Raw genomic sequence first — 23366 nt, forward strand, 5'->3', positions numbered from 1 at the left:
ATAGGGCCTCTCCCCGGTGTGGATCCTCTGGTGTTCCCTCAGACGGGATTTGTAGCTGAAGCCCTTCCCACATTCCAAGCACTTGTGGGGCTTCTCCCCACCCTGAGGCTTCTCCCCCAGCTCCGAGCTCCCCCTGGATCTCCGGCTGCCTTCCCGGCACAGGGGGGCTCTTTCCTCCTTGGATCTCTCTGGGCTGCGTTTGCAGCCCCTCCTCATGCGGCATCTCCAGGGCTTTTCCTCCTCCTCCATCCAGCCACACCTTGGGAATGACAAATCCTGATTTGGGGAGAGAAACAATGGGTGAGTGCCTTGGGCTGGGGTTCCTCCTGCCCAGGTCCATCTATGGAATTCTCCGGGGCTTTTGTGTCTATAAAAACCCCAAACCACCACGATTCAGCCCAAAAAACCCTCCCAGCACTTCCCCCTCTCTGATCTCTCCACTTGGGACTCTGAGGGCCTCCATTCCCTGGGCTCATCGTGGTCCTGTGGTTCCTGGGGTTCCCCCTCTCCACAGTCCCGCTCAGGGATGATCCGGTGGTTTTGGTGGTCCCAAGTGTTCCTTCTCCCCTGATTCTCTGCTCCAGGCTTCCAGCGATCCCAGGGGTCCCCCCTTATCCAGGCTCACCCCCTCTCCAGGCTGCCGGGAGTCCTCCAGCTCCGGGATCGCCCCTCTCCCCTCACCCCATCCTGGGGCTCCCGGCGTTCCCCTCCACCGCTCTCCCAGGGGGGCCCCAAGAACGATGTCCTCCTCCCACCCCAGCACCGGGATGGAGCCACCAAAATATCCCCCGAAGGGGCATTTGCGGCTCAGCTTTGGGGTCCCGCAGGATCCAAACATCGCCCCCCCCCCCCCCCCCCAGAATGAAACCCTCCCAGGCACCCACAAGGAGATTTGGGGCTCCATTCCTGAAGCTGCGAGCTCCAAACACCCCCCAAAGAAAACGCCGCTCGGGGACCCCCGAGAGATTTGGGGCGAGCTCCTCCTCCCCGCTCACCTGCGGGATGCTCCCGGGGCCGCGGCGGACACAGCGGGCACCGACCCTGCGCTTCCCCTGCTGCTTTTCCTCTTCCTGCTCCTCCTTTTCCTCTCTCCTTCCTCCTTCTCCCGCTCCTCCTCCTTCCTAATCCCGCCTCCTTCTCCTCTTCTCTCCAGGCCCTTCTCCCGCTCCTTCCTCATCCCTCCTCCTCCTCCCACATCCCTTCTCCTGCTCCCCCCGGGCCCAGCGCCCACCCTTGGCCCCCCTTTTCCGGACGCGGTCGCATCCCGCGGGAGGAGCCGGGATGGAGCCGGGACAGGTCGGGCTGGGGCAGGGCTGGGCTCTGGGCCCGGCCTGGGCGCCCCCCACGCGCCCCCTCCTCAAATTCCCCTGGCGGGGGGCGCTGGGGGCGAGGGGGGGCGCAGGTGGGGTCCGGGTGGGGAGCGCTGGGCGCTGCGGGTCTGCCTGGCAACTGGTGAGTCACCAGCGCCGCGCGCTCTGATTGGCTGAAGGTTGTCCAGCGCTGTCCAGCGCTGTCTCTGATTGGCGCCTTTCTTCGGGGCTCTTTTGGGGGGACTTTTTCTGTGGGTTTTCAGGGTCGTTGGGGGCTGTGGGATTTAGGGGCGTCCCGGCACCTTTTGCGGTTCGCTGGGTGCTGTGTTGGCGTTCAGGTGCTTCCCAAGGGTCCCCCAGAGCGGGGTGACACGGTGGGGACACAGGGGGGTCCCCATTCCCGATCCATCCCAGGGTCGGTTCTGCCCCCTCCAATCTCGGCTCCCCCTCAGTTTCCCCAGAGTCCCTCCCCAGTGCTCCCCAATAAACGGGACCAGCCCAAACTGGGAAGCTTTGTTGGGAACACTGGGAGCAGCCGGGCGGGGGCAGAGTGACACACGACCCCCCCAAAATCAGCGCGGGGATGGAGCGGGGAAAAAAAGAAAGATAATAAAAAGCGTACCTCCAAGGAAATTCGGCTTGGCTTGCAGCATGCAGGACTTGTCTCAGCGTGCAGATCACGTTGGCATGCACCAAATATTACCGCAGACCTAGGCCCTAGGGTATATCACCATGTCCCACAGCCATAGGGAGGAGGAGGAGAGAAGATCCAGCAGGCAGCAATTGTGCAGCAAGATTGATTTATTTAATTATTTTACAAACTCTTTATAAACTTTTTTCTTCATAGTCTAATTGGACAAAGAAAGACCCCCTTGGGATGATTGGCTGAAATCCTAAAACATCCATTGTCAAAATATTTTTCTACTATACTATAAACAAAGGTTTTCAAGGTTGCAGGTGGCTTGGTTGTTTACATACCCTGCTACCTCTTCTGGGAGAGAGAAAAGTCTCTCACGGACTTAGAAAATAGCAAGAAAAACCCTTGCTATCAGCATTTTTGTATCTACAATGAGTGAGTGGGGTGTGGATCACATCACTGGCATCCCTCACTCACCCACAGGCCAAGCCATCATAGAGAGGAAACATCAAACACTAAAAAGACTGCTAGAACAACAAAAAGGTGGCAATGAGATTGCTGCCCCCATCATAAGACTGTCCAAAGCATTGTTCACTTTGAACTTTTTAAACTCTTCCTATGAGGAACCTGATCCTCCCATAATGAGATATTTCACAAACTCTGCCAAACATAAACTGACTGAGAGACCTGAGATCCTAATAAAAGACCCTGGTACTTTACAAATATGTGGCCCGTACCCCCTAGTCACCCAGGGTAGAGGCTACGGGACCCAGAGGGTCCAAGATGAATCCCTGGGAAGTGGATCAAACGCTTTTTGAGACCATCTGCGGATGCCAAACAAAGGAAAAGAAGCTGCCACAGCCTGGAAAAGAAGAAAAACCAAACCACCTAAAAAAGACTCCTCCTCCAGGCCTGAAAAACAAACCCTCCATCTCCCAGTCTCCTTAAAATGTGTCTCCCTTCCCAAAATGACCCCTCATTTTGTTTTGAAAGAGAGGGAGTCCAAGGGAGCCATTGTTATTTAAGTTGATTGTATTGGTATTAATTTTGTGTTACACTGTTCCTAAAGTTACCTCCCTTGACAGCGTGATGACATCCTACCTGCTGCTGTCCCACCTGCTGCTGCAGCTCCTCCTCTGCACCAGGAGCTCCAGCAGGCGGATTCCTTCCATTATCAAGGACATTGTATGGGGTTTCTTTATGGAGTTGTTAATTTTATTAGCCATTCCCATTGTTAAGTGTTTGGTTTTGAAATCCCTTAAGCCTTCCCCCTCATTTCAAAGTAATAAAGAAGGGGGAGATGTTGGTGTGACCCAGCCCACTGCAGGGCTGGGGCAGTGAGATGCCAATCAATCCCAGCCCCTCCCCTGGATCGAGTTCCCCGAAGAGGCCGACTCAGAGGTCGATGGGCGGCTCAGAAGCCTAAGCCGCACCCCCTGGGCGGTGCCCGGGTCCAAGCCACCTCCCCCGGTTCGGGAAAATTCTCGGTTACTCAGTCGTTCATTGGTTCTGTTATAACTCCCTCCTCTCGGTTTCCCCCCCCCACAGTGGTTCTTGTTCCATTGTATCCTCCCCCTGGCTTGTAACTCATTGGTTGTTTCCCCTTTCACCGGGGTTTTCAAATTCCCTATAAAACTGAGGGAAAAGCCTCAGTAGCCGATCCCACCAATCCCATCACATACCAACACATCGGATTCCAGCCTTCCGAGCTCCTTTGGGTTGCGAAACTTGTAACAATAAACCTGTTAGAAGTCAAACCTGAACAGCCTCTTTCTTCCTTTGTCTCCGAGCTAACGTGAGCCGATCCCCTCGGCTCCTGCCATGTTCCCTTTGCTGAGAAGCCAGCTAGTTGCCCAGCCAGCAGCTCTTTTCCTGATCCTGAAGTCGATTCTGCGATGCACAGAAGTAACGCAGCTGGACTGTCTCTGACCTGGGGCAGTCCAGAGCTCATGCTTCGGGCACCAAACGCCGTGTTAAGCCTGACTGGGAAAGAGTGGCAAAAGCATCCGATTGTGACTGGCCCAGAGGCCCCGTGTATTCTGGGCATAGACTTCCTTCGGAACGGCTGTTACAAAGACCCGAAAGGACTCAGGTGGACATTTGGGATTGCTGCTGTGGAGGCAGAGGGCATTAGGCAATTGAACACCCTGCCTGGACTATCAGAGAATCCTTCTGCAGTTGGGCTCCTGAAAGTGGAAGAGCAACGAGTGCCAATTGCCACCTCGACAGTGCACCGCCGGCAGTACTGGACAAATCGAGATGCTGTGATCCCCATCCACAAGATGATCCGTGAGCTGGAGAGCCAAGGGGTGGTCAGCAAGACCCACTCACCCTTCAACAGCCCCATCTGGCCTGTGCGCAAGTCTGACGGGGAATGGAGATTGACTGTGGACTATCGTGCCCTGAATGAAGTGACTCCACCGCTGAGCGCTGCTGTGCCGGACATGTTGGAGCTCCAGTACGAGCTGGAGTCCAAAGCAGCGAATTTCCAATGCATTTTTCTCCATTCCTTTGGCAGCAGAGTGCAGGTCTCAGTTTGCCTTCACCTGGAGATGCGTGCAGTACACCTGGAACCGACTGCCCCAGGGGTGGAAGCACAGTCCCACCATCTGCCATGGACTGATCCAGGCTGCACTGGAAGAGGGTGAGGCCCCAGAACATCTGCAGTACATTGATGACATCATTGTGTGGTGGAACACGGCATCGGAGGTATTTGAGAAGGAAGAGAGAATCATCCAGATTCTCCTGGAAGCTAGATTTGCCATCAAGAAGAGCGAAGTCAAGGGACCTGCCCAAGGGATACAGCTCCTGGGAGTGAAGTGGCAAGATTGACGACGTCAGGTTCCCACCGCGGTCATCAATAAGATCACAGCAATGTCTCCGCCAACCAGTAAGAAGGAAACACAAGCTTTCCTAGGCGCCATAGGTTTCTGGAGAATGCACATTCCCGAGTACAGCCAGATCATGAGCCCTCTCTACCTGGTTACACGCAAGAAGGACTATTTCCACTGGGGCCCAGAACAGCAGCAAGCCTTCACCCAGATCAAGCAGGAAATCACTCATGCGGTAGCCCTTGGCCCAGTCAGGACAGGAGCAGAGGTGAAGAACGTGCTCTACTCTGCATCCGGGAGCCATGGTCTGTCCTGGAGCCTCTGGCAGAAGGTGCCTGGTGAGACTCAGGGCCGACCACTGGGATTCTGGAGCCGAAGCTACAGAGTGTCTGAAGCCAACTACACTCCCACAGAGAAAGAGATCTTGGCAGCTTATGAAGGAGTCCAAGCTGCCTCAGAAGTAATTGGCACAGAGGCACAACTCCTCCTGGCACCCCGACTAACAATGCTGGGGTGGATGTTCAAGGGAAAGGTTCCTTCCATGCATCACGCCACCAATGCTACTTGGAGCAAATAGATTGCCCTCATCACACAGCACGCCCAAATTGGAAACCCAAGTTGCCCGGGGATCTTGGAAATAATTACGAACTGGCCGGAAGGTGAGACTTTCGGGTTATCTTCTCAAGAAGAAGAGGAGCAAGTGACACGTGCCCAAGAAGCCCCACTATGTAATGAGCTACCAGAGAGTGAAAGACAATACGCCCTCTTCACTGATGCTTCCTGCCGAATTGTAGGCGCTGGCTGGAAATGGAAAGCTGCTGTATGGAGCCCCACACGACAAGTTGCAGAAGCTACTGAAGGAGAAGGTGGATCGAGCCAATTGGTCGAACTCAAACCTGTCCAATTAGCTCTGGACATAGCTGAAAGGGAGAAGTGGCCAAAGCTCAACCTCTACATTGATTCATGGATGGTAGCCAATGCTCTGTGGGGTTGGCTGGAAAAGTGGAAGAAGGCAAACTGGCAGCGCAGTGGAAAACCAATCTGGGCTGCTGAGGAGTGAAAAGGCTTTGCCACTCGGGTAGAGAAGCTATCCGTGAAAGTCTTCCATGTAGATGCTCACATCCCCAAGAGCCGGGCTAATGAAGAACATCGTAACAACAAACAGGTAGATCAAGCTGCGAAAATAGAGGTGTCCCAGATAGACTTGGATTGGCAACATAAAGGAGAGTTGTTCCTAGCTCGATGGGCCCATGATGCCTCAGGCCATCAGGGCAGATATGCCACCTATAGGTGGGCACGAGACTGAGGGGTGGATCTAACCATGGACAGTATCTCCCAGGTGATCCATGATTGTGAGACATGCGCTGCGGTCACGCAGGCCAAGCGAGTGAAGCCCCTGTGGTATGGTGGGCGATGGTCCAAATACAAGTATGGGGAGGCCTGGCAGATTGATTACATCACACTGCCTCAAACCCGCCAAGGCAAGTGCTATGTGCTCACAATGGTAGAAGCAACCACTGGATGGCTGGAGACCTATCCTGTGCCTCACGCTACTGCCCGGAACACCATCCTGGGCCTGGAAAAGCAAGTCCTTTGGAGGCATGGTACCCCTGAGAGAATCAAGTCTGACAATGGGACTCATTTCAAGAACAGCCTTATAAACACCTGGGCTAGAGAACATGGCATTGAGTGAGTGTACCACATCCCTTACCATGCACCAGCAGCTGGGAAGGTTGAGCGATGTAATGGATTGCTTAAAACCACCTTGACGGCACTGGGTGGGGGGACTTTCAAAAACTGGGAGGTGCATTTAGCAAGAGCCACCTGGTTAGTTAACACCCGAGGCTCCACCAGCCAAGCAGGCCCTGCCCAGTTCAAACCCCTACAAACAACAGACAGGGATAAGGTTCCAGTGGTGCACATGAGAGGTATGCTTGGAAAAACTGTTTGGGTTAATTCTGCCTCGAGCAAAGACAAACCCATCTGTGGGGTTGTCTTCGCTCAGGGACCAGGTTGCACCTGGTGGGTGAGGCAAAAGGATGGAGAGACCCGATGCATACCTCAAGGGGACCTTGTTTTAGGGTGAACTGCCCATGGGTATGTACTTGTATCAGTATCAGCATGTATATATGTATATAATTCGGGTGATGCATGTATGTGTATGGTTAAAAGAGTTCAGCTTCATGTAACATATCAGTATGGGAAAAATTCAGGGTTGATAATGTTGGGGTTTTAATTCTCCTCCTATTTTCTTTTTCTCTTAAAGGAATTTTCCCCATAGATGTTGCTGGGGGACAAACTGGGTGCTTAAGGAAAACAAAGGACCTGGCCACAGAGGTTTGGTGCATCTCTTTCACCTAGGTTTGTGGGCAGTCAGTTCCCGGTGTTTGGACGACGGAGAGAGAGGCTGCTCCTTCGGCTGCTTTCCTTCTACCGGAGACACCCTGGGACCCCAAGCCCACCTTCCCTGCCCCGCTGGGAGCCAGGCTGCGGCCGCCCCACCCCTGCCGTTGCTTTGAGTCTTTGCTACTCTGTAGGCCCACTCACCCGGCCTGCCCAGACCTCCGGGAGTTCCCACCGCAGCTCTGGAGTTCGATACATCTCCTCTGACACCCGGGATTTGTGCTCATCCCTGCCATTCCAGCCTGCTGTTCCCAAGGGTCCGGCCGGACACCGGGATCGGCTGCCCAGGGGTTTGTGAAGCCTTTGTTCCATCCCTTCCCGGGATCCCGGGCCACCAGTGCCGTGTGCTCCCCAAGCTCGCTCCGGAGCGCCCCCTGCAGCCGCGGGGGAACCATCGCACCTGCCCTGCTCACCGGGAGCCGCCAGCGCCCCTGCCGGCTGCGAGCGGAACTGCACCCGAGGGGAAAGGGCCTGACAGCCGAGAAGGCTGGGACTGGGTTTGTGATTGATTGCTGTTACTGCCATAGTTATTGCTGTTTGTTTGCCTTGTTATACACATATTGATATTTATTAGTAAAGAACTGTTATTCCTGTTCCTCATATCTTTGCCTGAAAGCTCCGTAATTTCAAAATTATAATAATTCAGAGGGACGGGGGTTGCAATTTTTTTTCTTCCATTTCAGGAGAGACTCCGGCCTTCCTTAGCAGACACCTGTCTTTCAAACCAAGACACTGGGAGAAACTGGGACCACACTGGGGGCAAATACAATCATACAGGGAGTGACTGGGTTCATACTGGAAGTGACTGGAGCCACACTGGACTCTTACTGAGAGTGAAATGAACCATACTGGGTGTGACTGGGAGCCACTGGGACCACGCTGCAGGCAACTGGGATCTTATTGGGAGTGACTGGGACCATACTGAAAACAGAGTGGGAGTGACTGTAAGCAACTGGGATGATGCTGGGAGTGACCGGGATCATACTGGGGGTGACTGGGAACCACTGCTGAGGCAGCGGCGGAGCTCGGAGGCGGCCCTAGTGTGGGTGGGAGCCGCGCTCGGTTCTGGCGGGGCTCGGGGCTGGCTGTGGGCGGAGGGGGCGGCAGGGGGCTGTGGCAGGTTCGTTGTGCCGTGTGGGCGCCGTGTTCGCCCTGGCGTGAGGGCGCTGCGGGAGCGGCTGCCCGCGGTCTCCTTCCTGCTGCTGCCTCGGCAGGAGCCGGTGCCGGAGCAGCGCTGGCTCGTCCCGGTGTGGGTAGGACAGAGGTGGCTGCCCCGTCACTGGGACTGTTCCTTGGAAAGTTCAGACTTCCCGATTCGCCCTCCAATATGCACACACCTGTTTTGTTTGTTTTAGTAAAACAAAGCAATATTAATAACTCCATTGAGTCTTTGTTCTTCTTCTCTAACTTAAGGAATTTAAAACGGCCTTGGCTGAGCAGCACTCCATGGCAATCAGTAACATTTTCTGGAAGTGATAGTTTCTTTCATTCCTTCCTACCTACAGCTCCCTGGCCCTATCTAAAGCAGATTCACGGGCTTTGTTTGTTTAAGTCACATTCACCTTATTCCTTTCCCCCGTCACTGCCGGAGCCCCTCCCCTGCTTGCGCTCGCAGGTGCCACCAAATGCGTGTCCCGGGATCGCATCTCCCCGCCCGCAGCCTCCAGCGCCCGCCCTGTCCCGGGCTGGGCCTGGGCTGGCAGCAGTGAGCCTGACAGAAACCAACGCCCGCGGGGCCACCGGCGCCGGGGCTCAGAGCCTTGCAAGGGACGCTTTGGTTTGCAGGGGCGGAAGGGCCTGGGCTGCTCCCCTGCCCCGTTTGATTTGGTTTAGGATTCAATGTTTTGGCCGACGTGGGAGGGGAAAAAGGCGTGGTTTTTCTCCAGCACTGGGCGGGTTTTTCCCTCGCATGGATCACTTGGGCCTTCCCCGGGCCCCCTCTGCCCTCTTGCAGAACCAGTGGCATTTCCCACCCCAGGCGGTTTGTAAACGAGAGTCGGCTGCAGTCGAGAAGGCTCCAGGCGCCTCCTTCCAGGCTGACTCTGCCGATGCTGAGGCTGCTCTGGGCTCTGCCGGGGCTCTGCTGGGGCTCAGCTCTGGGCAAGGCTGGGCCTGCTCTCCCCTCACATTGCTCTGGGCAGCTGAGTCACGGGGGGACAAGGAAGGGACACGTCAAGAGACTTGAGGTTTAACAGAGTTTTTATTCAAAAAACTGCCATAACTACCAGGCTGTCCTAACCACCATAACTCACTAGCAGTGCTAACTACCATAACTAACCACTTGTCCTAACTACTGTAACAAAAAGCTCTCCCCAGGTGCTTCACGTCCTCCGCTGCTCCCTCAATTGCTTTGCTGCAGCGATCAGAGGGCTCAGGTTGGAGAGAGGTTTGGCTGATGATAAAAATGGGTGCTGCCCAAAGGATGAAAAAGAAAGAAATGAACTGTTACTTTCCCAAGGCAAGTTCCTCACAGGCTCTGTTGCAACAGGACAAAGGGGAATAGTTTGAAACTCAAGAGAGGGAAGCAGGCTCAGATTAGATCTGAGGCCGAATTTTTTTATCAGAAGAGTGGGGAAACACTGGCAGAGGGTGCCCAGAGATGTGGGAGCTGCCTCCTCCCTGGAAACATCCAGGCTCAGGTCAGGCAGGGCTCTGAGCCACCTGATCTGCTTGAAGATGTCCCTGCTCCTTGCGGGGCACCTGGTCCAGATGACCTGCAAAGGACCCTGCCAAGCCAAACCAGGCGAGGATTCTGCTGCCTTAGCATGTGAAAAGCAGCGAGACCGGAGACTATTGGAGGGGGGCCCCACGAGAAAACCCCTCCCTCGCGCTGCTGTTTCCCCTGCAGCCGCTTCGCATCCACCTGCAGCAGCTCCTGGGCAGACCAGCGCCGCTCCTCGTCCGGCTCCAGGCTGCACTCCAGGAAGTCCCGCAGCAGAGCCGACAGGCGCCTGGGCTCCTGCAGCTGCGGGGTCCCGTTCTGCCGGATCAGACAGCGAGCCTGCGCAAAAAGCAAACACTTCTGAAAAAGCTCTGCCAGCTTCCTTCACACCCACGAGTGCTCACAGCGACCCTGGTTTCTCAGCCCCAGTCTCCAGGGGCACTTTCCTCCCTGGCAGAGATGCTGCTCAGAGCTCATTTTTCTATGCCAACCAAAAAAGCCAAACACTGCTGCAGCCACAGCCATTCCAACATCCAGATGATCTTGCCTTGAGAGCCAATGTCATTGGCTGACTTTGTTAGTTGGAACCTCCATCAGAAATAACCCATTTTGCTTCTCCAAATATGGACACCAGCTTTACAGGCCATTTGCAAGAGTCACTGTGGTCCGCCTGTGTTATTTCAAAGGATTCTTACATCAAATGCATCCCTGCAGTGCCACTGACACTTAAGTAAATGCATTCATGATGTTCCATCCCAGAAACTGCCAGGCAAGGAACCTGAGGTTTGGGTTGCTGTCCTGGGTTGCAGTGTATTCTATTACCATCCCCATCAGCCGTTGAAATCAGGTGGGGCAGTGTTTCCTTGCCTCCTCCACCCAGACTATCTTGCTGTTAATGGCCCATCATTGTCCTGCCCCATGACTCAGAGATAACTCCCTCCGGACTATCTTCTGTTAATGAGCCTAATCAACGCTTGGCCTCATGACTCATTACCCCATTGTGAGATGCTCCACCCAGAGGGAGGAACCAAGCATCCCATCGTGGATATAAGCTGAGGCTGAACACCAGAGACAACGCCTTTCCACTGGATTTCCAGAGGACAGGAGCTACACAGCCACCACTGGACCTTCTGAGGAAGAGCAGATCCTTTTTTTTCTACAGGATCGCCACTTCGGGAGGACTGCAGCCACCATTCTACCAGACTGCCACCACCACCCTGACTAACAGGGTGCCAGGTTGTATCCTAACTCTGTCAGTTTAACCCAGTGTTATCCACTTTTATTGTTTTTTTCTTTCCCCCTCCTTTTATTTCCCTATTAAATTGTTATTCTGACTTGGTGTCTCCCACTAGTTTGTTTTCAAACTAGTACATAATTTGGCGCCCAATGTGAGGCTGTCTGCTGAGAAAAGTCAGAATTACAATTTTGTATTGTAGAAGCCACCTACTCACTATGATGTTCAACATGCTTACATGGGTCTTGTACCTAGCTCTCTATATTTTTCCGCACATGGGGAGCTATCTGCTGATTGTAATGCTCCTGTGTAGACCAGGGTATGGTATAAAATTTGCTTTATTAGTCTATTATGCCAACTGCATGATAACCTCCGAGACAATGAACATAATTCGGAATATATACTCAACTTTGTCTGCTTGTCCTACTTTAGGCTGCTACTTCTGGGGCTTCAACAATCATACCCAGCCCCTGGGGGGAGGATTAAAGAATGCTTTTTTCCAGCCTTTCAGACCGGACACAGTGGTTTTTGAAAATATTGAGTTCCCTGTGGATGTTAAGGATGGCATAATCTTCTTGTCAGTTCTCTTCTCTTTTTTCTCTATGACCTGCACTGTGTACACCATGCTTAGGATCAGAGCTATGGCACAGCATCCTCAGGATGAGAGGAAAAAAAAGAGCCGAGCAACAAGCACAATGTCTACACAGATTGTCGCAAAGAAGAAAGGAACCAAAAGCATAGTGACAGCATCCATCCCTACTCAGACTGTCACAGAGGAGAAAGAACCCAGACGCAAGACCGCAGCGTCCATGTCCACTCAGATTGACGCAGAGGAGGAAAAAACCAAAGGCGCTGTCAGCATCTCCACACAAACTGTTACTGAACCAGAACAGCCTAAACTGATTGCAGTTGCTCCCGTTCAGAAGAAGAAATCAAAAAGCAAATCAGTCTGCCTTGTGACTGACGAGGATGCAGCAGGACCTTCGCACCCAGCAGAAGAGGCAGAGCCCGAGATCATCGCTCGGTCGCTATCCCCGGATGAGCTGCGAGACCTGCGGAGGGAATTCACCCGCCAGACGAATGAGTCTATCCTGACCTGGCTGCTTCGCATTTGGGACACTGCAGCCAATGACACCATTCTGGACGGAAGTGAGGCCAGGCAACTGGGATCTCTGTCCCGGGATGTGGTCATTGACCAGGGGACTGGGAGAACCCAAGAAACTCTCAGCCTCTGGCGGCGACTGCTTACAAGTGTAAGGGACAGGTACCTTTGTAAAGAAGACCTCCAGGTGCACCAAGGAAAATGGAGCACAATGGAACAAGGTATCCGGTGCCTGAGGGAATTGGCTGTGCTGGAGATCATTTTCTCAGAAGACGAGAGATTTCCTAAGAGCCCAGATGGTGTCCAGTGCACATCACAGATGTGGTTGAGGTCCGCACGCCTTGGACCAGAGATATACTCCCATTACCTGGCAACGCTGCAATGGAGGGAAGGCGAGGACAGGGTGGGCGTCTTGGTGAACAAACTGAGGATTTACGAGGACACCGTCACAGCCCCGTTTCGCACTCATGTCTCATCCGTGGAAACAAGGCTGGCTGAGCAAGCCCGGAGCTTGATCGAAGAAGGCCATCAGAAATTGAAAAAGGAACTTAAGGAAGAGATTTACCACATCCCGCCAGAACCAGCAAGAGTCTCTGCCATTAGGAGCCGGCGTCCCCCAACCAGGGAGACAGGATACACCCCACGAGGTAATCTCTGGTTTTTCCTTCAGGAACATGGAGAAGACACGAGTAAGTGGCATGGAAAACCCACCTCCTCCTTAGCAGCCAGGGTACGTGAACTAAAAAGAGGGACAACTACCACAAGAAGCGCATCTAGAGTCAACGCCGCTCCGGTCTCGCGCACAGAACTCCAGACGGCATAGGAATGATAATATGACCGATCCTCTTGAAGGGACCTCAGGAGCATATTCACCGGAAGGGAGCAACATGTACCATGATCAGGAATAGAGGGGCCCTGCCTCTAGCCAGGTAGAGGAAAGGGAGAATCGGGTCTTTTGGACTGTGTGGGTCCGATGGCCTGGCACATCTGACCCACAAAGATACACGGCTTTGGTTGACACCGGCGCTCAATGTACTCTGATGCCATCAAGGTATGTGGGAGCAGAACCAATTTCTATTTCTGGGGTGACAGGAGGATCCCAGCAGCTGACTGTACTGGAAGCTGAAGTGAGTTTAACTGGGAACGAGTGGCAGAAACACCCCATCGTGACTGGCCCGGAGGCCCCGTGCATCCTCGGCACAGACTATCTCAGAAATGGCTATTTCAAGGACCCAAAAGGACATCGTTGGGCTTTTGGGATAGCTGCTGTGGAGACAGAAGATATCAGACAACTGAGTACATTGCCTGGCCTCTCAGATGACCCCTCTGCCGTGGGACTGCTAAGAGTTGAAGAACAACAGGTGCCAATCGCCACAGCAACAGTGCTCCGTAGGCAATACCGCACCGACAGAGACTCTGTGGCTCCCGTCCATGAGATGATTCGCAAACTGGAGAGCCAAGGGGTGGTCAGCAAGGCCCATTCACCTTTCAACAGCCCTATATGGCCAGTGCGTAAGTCCAGTGGAGAACGGAGGCTGACGGTGGACTACCGTGGCCTGAATGAGGTCACGCCACCATTGAGCGCCGCTGTGCCGGACATGTTGGAACTTCAGTACGAGCTGGAGTCCAAAGCAGTGAAGTGGTACTCCACTATTGACATTGCCAATGCCTTCCTCTCCATTCCTTTGGCAGCAGAATGCAGGTCCCAGTTTGCTTTCACCTGGAGGGGTGTGCAATACACCTGGAACCGACTGCCCCAGGGGTGGAAGCACAGTCCCACCATTTGCCATGGACTGATCCAGACTGCACTGGAAAAGGGTGAGGCCCCAGAACATCTGCAATACATCGACAACATCATCGTGTGGGGAAACACAGCAAAGGAAGTATTTGAGAAAGGAGAGAAAATCATCCAGATTCTCCTGGAAGCCGGCTTTGCCATCAAAAGGAGCAAAGTCAAGGGACCTGCCTGAGAGATCCAGTTCCTGGGAGTAAAGTGGCAAGATGGACGACGCCGGATTCCCACTGAGGTCATCAACAAGATCACTGCGATGTCTCCACCAACCAACAAGAAGGAAACACAAGCTTTCCTAGGCGCCATAGGTTTTTGGAGAATGCACATTCCTGAGTACAGCCAGATCGTGAGCCCTCTCTACCTGGTTACCCGCAAGAAGAATGATTTCCACGGGGGCCCTGAACAGCAGCAAGCCTTCACCCAGATCAAACAGGAAATCACTCACGCGGTAGCCCTTGGCCCAGTCAGGACAGGAGCAGAGGTGAAAAATGTGCTCTACTCTGCATCCGGGAGCCATGGTCTGTCCTGGAGCCTCTGGCAGAAGGTGCCTGGTGAGACTCGAGGCCGACCACTGGGATTCTGGAGCCGAAGCTATAGAGGATCTGAAGCCAACTACACTCCCACAGAGAAGGAAATCTTGGCTGCCTATGAAGGAGTCCAAGCTGCCTCAGAGGTAATTGGCACTAAAGCACAGCTGCTTCTGGCACCCCGACTACCAGGGCTGGGTTGGATGTTCAAGGGAAAGGTTCCTTCCACGCATCATGCCACCGACACCACATGGAGCAAATGGATTGCTCTCATCGTACAGCGTGCCCATATTGGAAACCCGAATCGCCCTGGGATTCTAGAAATTATAACAAACTGGCCTGAAGGTGAGACTTTTGGATTATCTTCTGAAGAAGAGTAAGAGCGAGTGACTCGTGCTGAGGAAGCCCCACCATATAATGAGCTACCGGAGACTGAAAGACGTTATGCCCTCTTCACTGATGGTTCCTGCCGAATTGTAGGCGCTAACCGGAAATGGAAAGCTGCAGTATGGAGCCCCACATGACGAGTTGCACAGGCTACCAAGGGACAAGGTGGATCGAGTCAGGTTGCAGAGCTTAAAGCCGTCCAGCTGGCCTTGGATATTGCTGAACGAGAGAAGTGGCCGAGGCTCTATCTCTACACCGACTCGTGGATGGTAGCTAATGCTCTGTGGGGATGGCTGGCTTGCTGGAGAAAAGCCAACTGGCAGCGCAGAGAGAAACCCATCTGGGCCACTGAGATTTGGCAGGACATCGCCGCCCGAGTAGAGAAGCTGACCGTGAAGGTTCGACACGTGGATGCGCACGTACCCAAGAGTCGGGCTAATGAAGAGCATCGCAACAACAAGCAGGTGGACCGAGCTGCCAAGGTGAAAGTATCACAGGTGGATCTGGACTGGCAGCACAAGGGAGAATTATTCCTAGCTTGTTGGGCCCATGATGCCTCTGGTCATCAGGGGAGAGACGCAACATACCGAAGGGCCCGTGACCAAGGGGTGGACCTTTCCATGGACAGCATCTCACAGGTCATCCACAGTTGTGAGACCTGTGCTGCAATCAAACAGGCCAAGCGGGTGAAGCCTCTGTGGTATGGTGGATGATGGTCAAAGTACAGGTATGGTGAAGCCTGGCAAGTTGATTACATCACCCTTCCCCAAACCTGCCAAGGCAAGCGTTACGTGTTGACCATGGTTGAAGCAACCACTGGATGGCTGGAGACCTACCCTGTGCCTCATGCTACAGCCCGGAACACCATCCTGGGCCTGGAAAAGCAAGTCCTGTGGAGACATGGCACCCCTGATAGGATCGAGTCAGACAACGGGACTCATTTTAAGAACAGCCTCATCAACACCTGGGCCAGAGAACACAGTATCGAATGGATATATCATATTCCTTATCGTGCACCAGCTGCTGGAAAAGTTGAACACTGCAATGGACTACTTAAAACCACCCTAAAGGCACTAGGTGGGGGGACCTTCAAAAATTGGGAAGTGAACTTAGCAAAGGCCACCTGGATGGTCAATACCCGAGGGTCCATCAATCGAGCTGGTCCCACCGAGTCTGAGCCCTTGCACACAGTGGATGGAGATAGAGTCCCTGTGGTACACCTGAGAGGTATTTTAGGAAAGACTGTTTGGATTAATCCCACCTCAGGCAAAGACAAACCCATCCGTGGGATTGTCTTTGCTCAAGTCCTGGTTGCACTTGGTGGGTAATGCAGAAAGATGGGGAAACCCGTTGTGTACCACAGGGAGACCTAATCTTAGGTGAGAACTGTGTGTAGGGTTTCATTGTATATATATGTATGTATGTGTGTTTTAGAGTTTAAGAAAGTATTGATTTGGGAAAATGTAGATGGTAATAGAATAAGGGGTGGATAATGTCCTGGGTTGCAGTGTATTCTATCACCATCCTCATGAGGTGTTGAAATCAGGTGGGGCAGTGTTTCCTTGCCTCCTCCACCCAGACTATCTTGCTGTTAATGGCCCATCATTGTCCTGCCCCATGACTCAGAGATAACTCCCTCCGGACTATCTTCTGTTAATGAGCCTAATCAACGCTTGGCCTCATGACTCATTACCCCATTGTGAGATGCTCCACCCAGAGGGAGGAACCAAGCATCCCATCGTGGATATAAGCTGAGGCTGAACACCAGAGACAACGCCTTTCCACTGGATTTCCAGAGGACAGAAGCTACACAGCCACCACTGGACCTTCTGAGGAAGAGCAGATCCTTTTTTTTCTACAGGATCGCCACTTCGGGAGGACTGCAGCCACCATTCTACCAGACTGCCACCACCACCCTGACTAACAGGGTGCCAGGTTGTATCCTAACTCTGTCAGTTTAACCCAGTGTTATCCGCTTTTATTGTTTTTTTCTTTCCCCCTCCTTTTATTTCCCAATTAAATTGTTATTCTGACTTGGTGTCTCCCACTAGTTTGTTTTCAAACTAGTACAGTTGCTGAAAGCTCAGGCTTGGTGACATGGAGAAAGTAGCTTGGGCTAGGAAAGAAATATGTTAGACTATGGGAATGTTAAACATTCATCTTCGTGTTTTAGACAAGTTTCCCAGTGAGAAGAGTCAGGGGGAGTTCATCTCACAGAACCTCTTTTAGAAACTCCTTCAGAAAACCTGTTGGGTTTGGGTGTGGGCTTTGGGGTTGGTCTGGGGTTTTCTGCAAGAGAAGATTAGAGCTGATGCTCTGGCTTCATGTTTTCAGGTCATCCTCACAGACAGAAGAGCTGCAACAACTTAAAACCCAAAGCAAATTCTGGAGACTGCAGAATATTGGTCTGTGCTCAGGCTCAAATCCTCTGGGAATTCCCTTCCCGATGGGCAGAGCCCTCCGGCTGCTCCTCCCAGGGCGGGTCCCTCTGTGCTCACAGGCCTTTGCAAACTCTGGGAAATTTGCCTCTTACCATGGCCCCCGTGTGCTCGAAGTAAGGAGGTTCTCCTTCCACCATCTCGATGGTCACAATGCCCAAGGACCAGATGTCCACCTTGGGGCCATAAGGAGAACTGGTCACAACCTCTGGGGCCATCCAGTGAGCAGTGCCCACCATGGAGCTGCGCTGCTCCTGCTCAGGGCTGAGCTGAGCGCAGAGGCCAAAATCAGCTGAGGACAGAAACAAACACTGTCAAAGGCAGCTGGAATGAGGAAAGCAAGCACAAAGATTGCCCACTCTCAGTCTGAGAATGCAGTGCTGAATCCAGCTGGAAAAGTCCTCAGGGCTATAGCCAAGGCAAGATGGAAGTGGAGCCTTAAAGGAACCCTCAGCTTTCATGCAGTGGCTTTTAGTGATTCCCTTGAAGCTTCAGATTCCAACTGCCGCCCCTCTGCAAGGGCCATACCCAGAGCAAAGCCACTGCTGACACCCTGCTCCTCTCCTGAGCTCTCTGCATGGGGCAGCCGCTCTCAGCTGCCAGCAGGGGCCGGGCACCGCCACCAGCAGCACTTGTGGGGCTCTGGCCGTCACTGGGAAGCAGCCCCACACCCGCAGCCCGGGAGCGCCGTGCCTGACCAGGAACACCCACCCAGCTTGACAGAGCCGTCCGTTGCCAGAAGGATGTTGGAGCTCTTCAGATCTCTGTGGATCACCCGGTTCGAGTGGAGGAAATCCAGGCCCTGCAGACACTGAGAGAGAACAAGAAACACGAGGGTGGAAATCGATGGCTGGAATACACAATCACACAAGAAAGGACAGTTTAGAATTCTGCCAGCAGCAGCTTTGCTGTGACAGGCCAGGAGTGCAGTGCAGACAAGCTCCGGGCAAATGGTTCAAGGCAAAGCTGAGAACAGCAAATCAAATCAAAAAAGACAGAGAGTCCCACAACAGCAGGAAAGAGGACAAGAACAGAGTGGAAGTGCAGTGACACTGGCAGGCCGTTCACTTCAGAGGCTCTTTCTTCTCCAGCTCATAAAAACAACACAGAAACAAAGCTCTGAGCATGGAGCCACTCCTGTTCTCAGGCCCTGCTTGGAAGGAGCATTGTGTCCAAGCCATGGGAAGCACGAGCAGGATCCCTCACCTCCCGACTGACAGCTGCCATCTCTCCTTCAGCCATGCGTGTCTGTCTGACAACGTCCTGCAAAGTTCCTCCATCCATGTATTCCATCACCAGCCAGAGATCTTCATCAACAAGGAAGCTGGAAGAGGCAAACAATGGCGTGGAGATGAACGTGCACTGTTCAATTCCCCGATGGAAAAGCCTTGAGTAGAGTTTTGTTTCCAGGTCACTTGTAAAAGAGGACAGAATCCGATGCAGAGACATTCCTGCCGGGCTGCACAGTCCTTGGGATCTGCATCGTCTAAAGGAGAAGGAGACACCTGTGGGAAAGGAGAGGCCTTAGATGGCAAGCAAGTGAAAAATGCAGTTTAGCAACAGCCCAGATCAATGTGGAACCACAACACTTGCCCCCAGCTGGTTCAGCATCTGAACTCAGCAGTTCCACCGTTCCCTCCAGAACAAGGCAACACAACTTCCAGAGTTATCCAGGGGAGGAGGCCCTGCAGCACTTAGAACAAAAGTGGTCAAATGTTTGGAAAACTTTGCAGAAAGTCCCTTCAGAAACAGGCAGGGCCATTGCAAAATGGGCACATGAGGCGTTTCTGGAAACAAGAACCTGGTCTTCCTGGCATCCGCAGCAATGGAAAAGAGTTGGGAAGGAGAAGCCAAGGGAAATAATTTCTGACAGGGTTTATCAGCACTTGTCATAAGACCCAGAAAATGGGGTCAGCTTGAAGGAAAAACCAAACCCAAGCAACAAAAGCACACGGAGGGAGTGAACTGACAGGCTGTTGTTTTGGGAAGCTACGGCCGGGTGAGGCTTTTTCAAAACAGGCTACAGACTGCGGATGCCAGGAGAGATTAACGCAGGGCCCGTGCACGGGATAAGAGCTGAAGCACTCACCTGTCCAAAGAGCTGACAATGTTGGGGTTCTTCTTGTCCTTCAGGACCAGGATCTCATTCACAGCTCGTTCCCCGTTCTGCCCTCTGAGACTCATTTTCTTTATGGCCACCTGAAAGGACATTGCAGCCCTTGAACTGGAGGAGTCTGGGGCAGGAGGCCGCAGCAAACACGGAGCGAGTCTTTGTGGAGCGACGGAGCCGGGCTGGGCCAAACTGCCTTGGGATGGGACACCCGGGCTCAGCAAGTGACATTCCCACAGCCCATTTCTCTGCTCGCTGCGGGGCCGCTTACAGGACACAGGGCCAGAGACATTTGGCCTTGGAAGCTCTGCAGAAATGGGCCCTCAGCTCTCAGCCTCAAAGCTCTCACAACATTCTCTGCACCTGCACTCTTCTCAAACAGCCTTAGTTTACCACCACTCTCATTATCATTCAAACACATTTTGCAGGCAGCAAGTAATTCTGGTTCTGTGAAAACAGAGCAAAACAGCCGGGAACCCTTTAGCAATCCTGTGGGATTTGGTCATGATTTCAAAGGCAACTGCTCTGTTTGGGATTGCACAACAGAGCAAACACGCACAAACATTGCTCAGATGATCCCTGTCACGGGCTGTCACTGACACCAGACCCAAACACAGCTGCAGGGTTTAGGGGAGAGCTTTGCTCTGCACATCCATCTTCTCATTCCTCTCCCTCTCTCTGGGAACAGCTGCAGTAGGACTAAAACCCCAAACTGATGCCAGGCAGGATCGCTCCTTAATTAGGTCTTGAGGTATCCTTTGAAGATGAAGCACAGGATGGAAAAACTGCTAAACAGTGTTCCTGTCTGAGGCTGGGATGAAGATAAATTAGGCCTCAGCCTCCACCAGCTGATGCACTGATGCTTTCAGATATGAAGACCAAGCCAGCGTGTCCTGCTCTGACAGACACCGCTGCCGTCCTTGCATTCCTTTGGGCACTTCAGAAGGCTCAAGTCTGTCCCAGCCGTGCTCTGCAGGCTGACACTGCTGGGCCTTCAGAGGAACAGCCTGTGCAGGAAAGCTCTGCTGGCCCCCCAAAGCTGCAGCCACAGCTCCCAGCAGAGGGGAAAGCCCTCGAGAGCTGCCCGACGTGCTGAGCGTGGTGACACTGACCTCTCCTCCAGTGGCCCTGTCGAGTCCTTTAGAAACGGTTCCAAAAGCCCTGGAGACAGAACAGCAGAGAAGAAAGAAGCAGCGCTTTAGGCCCTGGGAGTGAAAGCCAGCCCAGACAGGAGATCTCTGCTGCCTGCAGCCTTTACAAAACACCTGGGTGCATCGACCCTTCAAACAGCAGCGCAGCAGCCACCAGCCCTGTGCCTCGCAAGGTGTGCGAGAGAAAACTGAGGCCCAACACGAAGGAAAAGGGCTGGAGCAAATCCCAAATGTCCACGCTGAATTACTTTAGTCCAAAACCTAGGGTGGGAGCAGGTGTCTAATGAACTGGAAAAGAATGTATTTCATCCTTTTCCATTTCCTGCCTATGAGCTGCAGGATCCACAAGGGCCCTGCCATCAGGCAGCTGATGCATTTTCCCCTCGAGTGCAGCAGCTCTGTGCCTGTTACTGAATGTCCGGGGCTTACTACCTGTGCTGAAAAGAGCACTTATTAGCTCATCTCTGGTTTCTGTTTCTAAACCGTTATGTTGATAATCCTGACCGGTGGATATTTTTGGAAGCAAAATATTTGAAAGGAATGTTCTTGAGAACTGTCTTCTGACAGTCACCAGATGGTGAGCTGCTCTTTCAGGCAATCAAATTCCAGGGACAGAAGATCTTCCAGGTCCTGCTCCTTGCTGCAGGCAGGACACTGCCAGCCTCAGGGGCTTTTGACGGTGCCTTCTGACCACAGTTACCAATTCTGATCAGGACTGAGAGACAGCAGCATCGTGCCCCAGTGTCTGAAGCTGTTTGCAGCTTGCCTGGCTTCTCACTTGATCCTGCACCAGCAAATACCTGGCCCCTGCTTGTGCAGAAGTAACTGCCGTGCACTTACCCTTGGCCAACCTGCTCCAGTTCCAGGTATTTCTCGGCAGGCTCCCCCACGCTCACGGTGCTCCCTGAAAGAAACCACATGGAAGACGCTCCCTCCCAGATGGAGAGCCCGCCTTGCAGCAGGGCCAAAATGCAGCCCCACTCCCTGGGGCCGGGAGCCCCTTGGTCTCAGCTGGGCAAGGACAATAAATGACTCTGTGACATTCAGCTGCAGAGCAAGCCTGGGTGCAGCTGATGCTGAGACACACACGCAGCACCCTGCTCTGGCACACAGCAGCAGAGCAGACGTACTCAGCTGCATCAGGCACCACTCCTCTCTGCCCTCTGGCTGCAGGGCTGTGCTGCTGTCAGAATGTTCAGCCCAGGATCCCGCAGCAGAGGGAGCTTCAGTGTCCTCTTCCCAAGCAGAGGGAGGTTCCCCATCCTCTTCCCAAAATTCAGCGGGTTCCTGGTCTTCTTTGCAAGCCACGGGATGTTTGCCATCCTCTTCCCATGCCGGGAGAATTGCAGCCTCCTCTTCCCAAGCCACAGGATGTCCTCTGTCCTCGTCCCACACTGGGAGATGTCCGTCCTCCTTGTCCCATGCTGCTGGAGCCTCGCTGTCCTCGTCCAACACCGGGTGATGTCCACCATCCTCGCCCCACACCACAGGAGCTTCACTGTTGTATTCCCAAACCTTGGGATGTTTGCCCTCATCTCCCGGGACAGAGGGAAGTTCACCATCATCCCCCAGAACACCGGGAAGTTCACTGCTGTCTTCCTCCTCTTTGGCCTCCTCTTTGGAAGCAGAGGGAGCCAGAGGAGGAGCTGATGCTGCTTTTGTGCCCTGTGGACAGATGGTAGCGTGAGGGATGGGAAGTTCTCTCTCAGTTATCGCCTTATTTATCCTCAGCTACACATCCAGCTGCACTAAGCAGGAATGGGATTCGGAGCTGTTCAAACTAGGAATGGGCTAAAATCGACATTGCCACTTATTGCTGGGCATTCCATATTCCACCGTGGCTAAAGCCAGCAAGCAATCTTCTGCCTGCAAAACCAGACCTGCAGCTCTTCACAAGCTCTTCAGCAGAGAAGGAGAAAAGTGCCAGGGATCCCTTTGCTGCTGCTGCTGCTGCAAAGACACTGGCAGGAACTTTCCTTCAGCCTCCCAGGCTGGCACTCGACTGCCACACGCCAAGCTCACAACTCTCTGCACAATTCCGACCACCAAAGGTTCCTTTCCCACTCACCGAAGGAGGAGCTGCTCGGGATCCACGCGTGAGGTGCCCTGCAACGGGACAGGGAACATGAACCAGATGCTGTTAGGAAAAACCTGGCCGTGGTGGGAACTCCCACGGAGCAAGGCAACCCCGAGAGAGCATTTTGCTTCCACAACATCCCTCCAGGAGCCACAGTCCCTTTGCACAGCAAGCAAGAGAACAGCACAGAATCCTGGGCTGTGTCAGCTCTTGGCTGGAGCAGCCACCGGAGGGAATTCCAGGCTCTGCTGGCACAGACTCTGCGCTTGAGGGAACAGAACCCCCCCGGCTCCCTTGCAAATGCTGTGCACGCCCCGCTGGCTGCAGACACCCCCTTTTTCAGCTGCAGCTGCTGGCAGGAGCTCTCCCAAACCAACGGTGTCTTAATGGCAATTTGGTTACAAAGGCAGCTCAGTTCCAATGGGAGAACGGAAAGCACCCAGCAAGCCCGAAGGCACCGATGCTGCACCCAGGGAAAACCTCGACTTACGTGCCAAGTGGGCTAAAAAATAGCCCGAATAAGCCACAGAGTACAGAGTGCAAACTGCAGCAACCGCTTGCTGGATCATTTTGGCCGTGCTGCACACGTCGCAGACTGTACCCCTGCAAGCACAGAAGGACACCCGTCAGGGGCTGGGCTGGCTGCTGAGAATGCCTCGGGCAGGAGGATCCTCCGGCAACCAGCGGGCGCCCAGAGCCGCTCTG

At 53.5% G+C, this 23366-nt stretch overlaps 3 protein-coding genes across 5 annotated transcripts in view; all 3 read right to left on the reverse strand.

The window, feature by feature from the left end:
- The window catches only part of LOC116436928 (zinc finger protein 436-like), a 337104-nt gene that overhangs the window by 275106 nt on the left and 38632 nt on the right, over nt 1-23366 (reverse strand). The gene's annotated exons all lie outside the window — the stretch shown is intronic.
- Nucleotides 1-23366, reverse strand: part of LOC116436913 (zinc finger protein 239-like) — a 64103-nt gene that overhangs the window by 1111 nt on the left and 39626 nt on the right. The window contains exon 2 of the mRNA XM_032094361.1: nt 8-276. Coding sequence (XP_031950252.1) covers nt 8-249 — 242 coding nt within the window. The 5' untranslated portion in view covers nt 250-276. The remainder of the gene's footprint in view (nt 1-7; nt 277-23366) is intronic.
- On the reverse strand, nt 9363-23246 carry LOC116436883 (serine/threonine-protein kinase PAK 1-like). 3 transcript variants are annotated; one of them, XM_032094309.1, is made up of 8 exons: nt 23152-23246; nt 22653-22690; nt 21425-22249; nt 19413-19522; nt 18530-18647; nt 18035-18134; nt 17419-17615; nt 9363-10182 (listed from the first exon to the last, which is right to left on the reverse strand). In XM_032094309.1, the coding sequence occupies exons 1-8, from the start codon at nt 23228-23230 to the stop codon at nt 9817-9819; spliced, it is 1833 nt and encodes a 610-aa protein (XP_031950200.1). In that variant the 5' UTR covers nt 23231-23246; the 3' UTR covers nt 9363-9816. The 3 variants fall into 3 exon arrangements, with proteins under 3 accessions (XP_031950200.1, XP_031950199.1, XP_031950201.1); XM_032094308.1 differs by lacking the exon at nt 17419-17615; XM_032094310.1 differs by lacking the exons at nt 22653-22690; nt 23152-23246 and adding an exon at nt 20546-20594 and having other exon boundaries at nt 21425-21844.

Source organism: Corvus moneduloides, chromosome 31 (genome assembly GCF_009650955.1).
Source record: "Corvus moneduloides isolate bCorMon1 chromosome 31, bCorMon1.pri, whole genome shotgun sequence".
Classification (NCBI taxonomy): domain Eukaryota; kingdom Metazoa; phylum Chordata; class Aves; order Passeriformes; family Corvidae; genus Corvus; species Corvus moneduloides.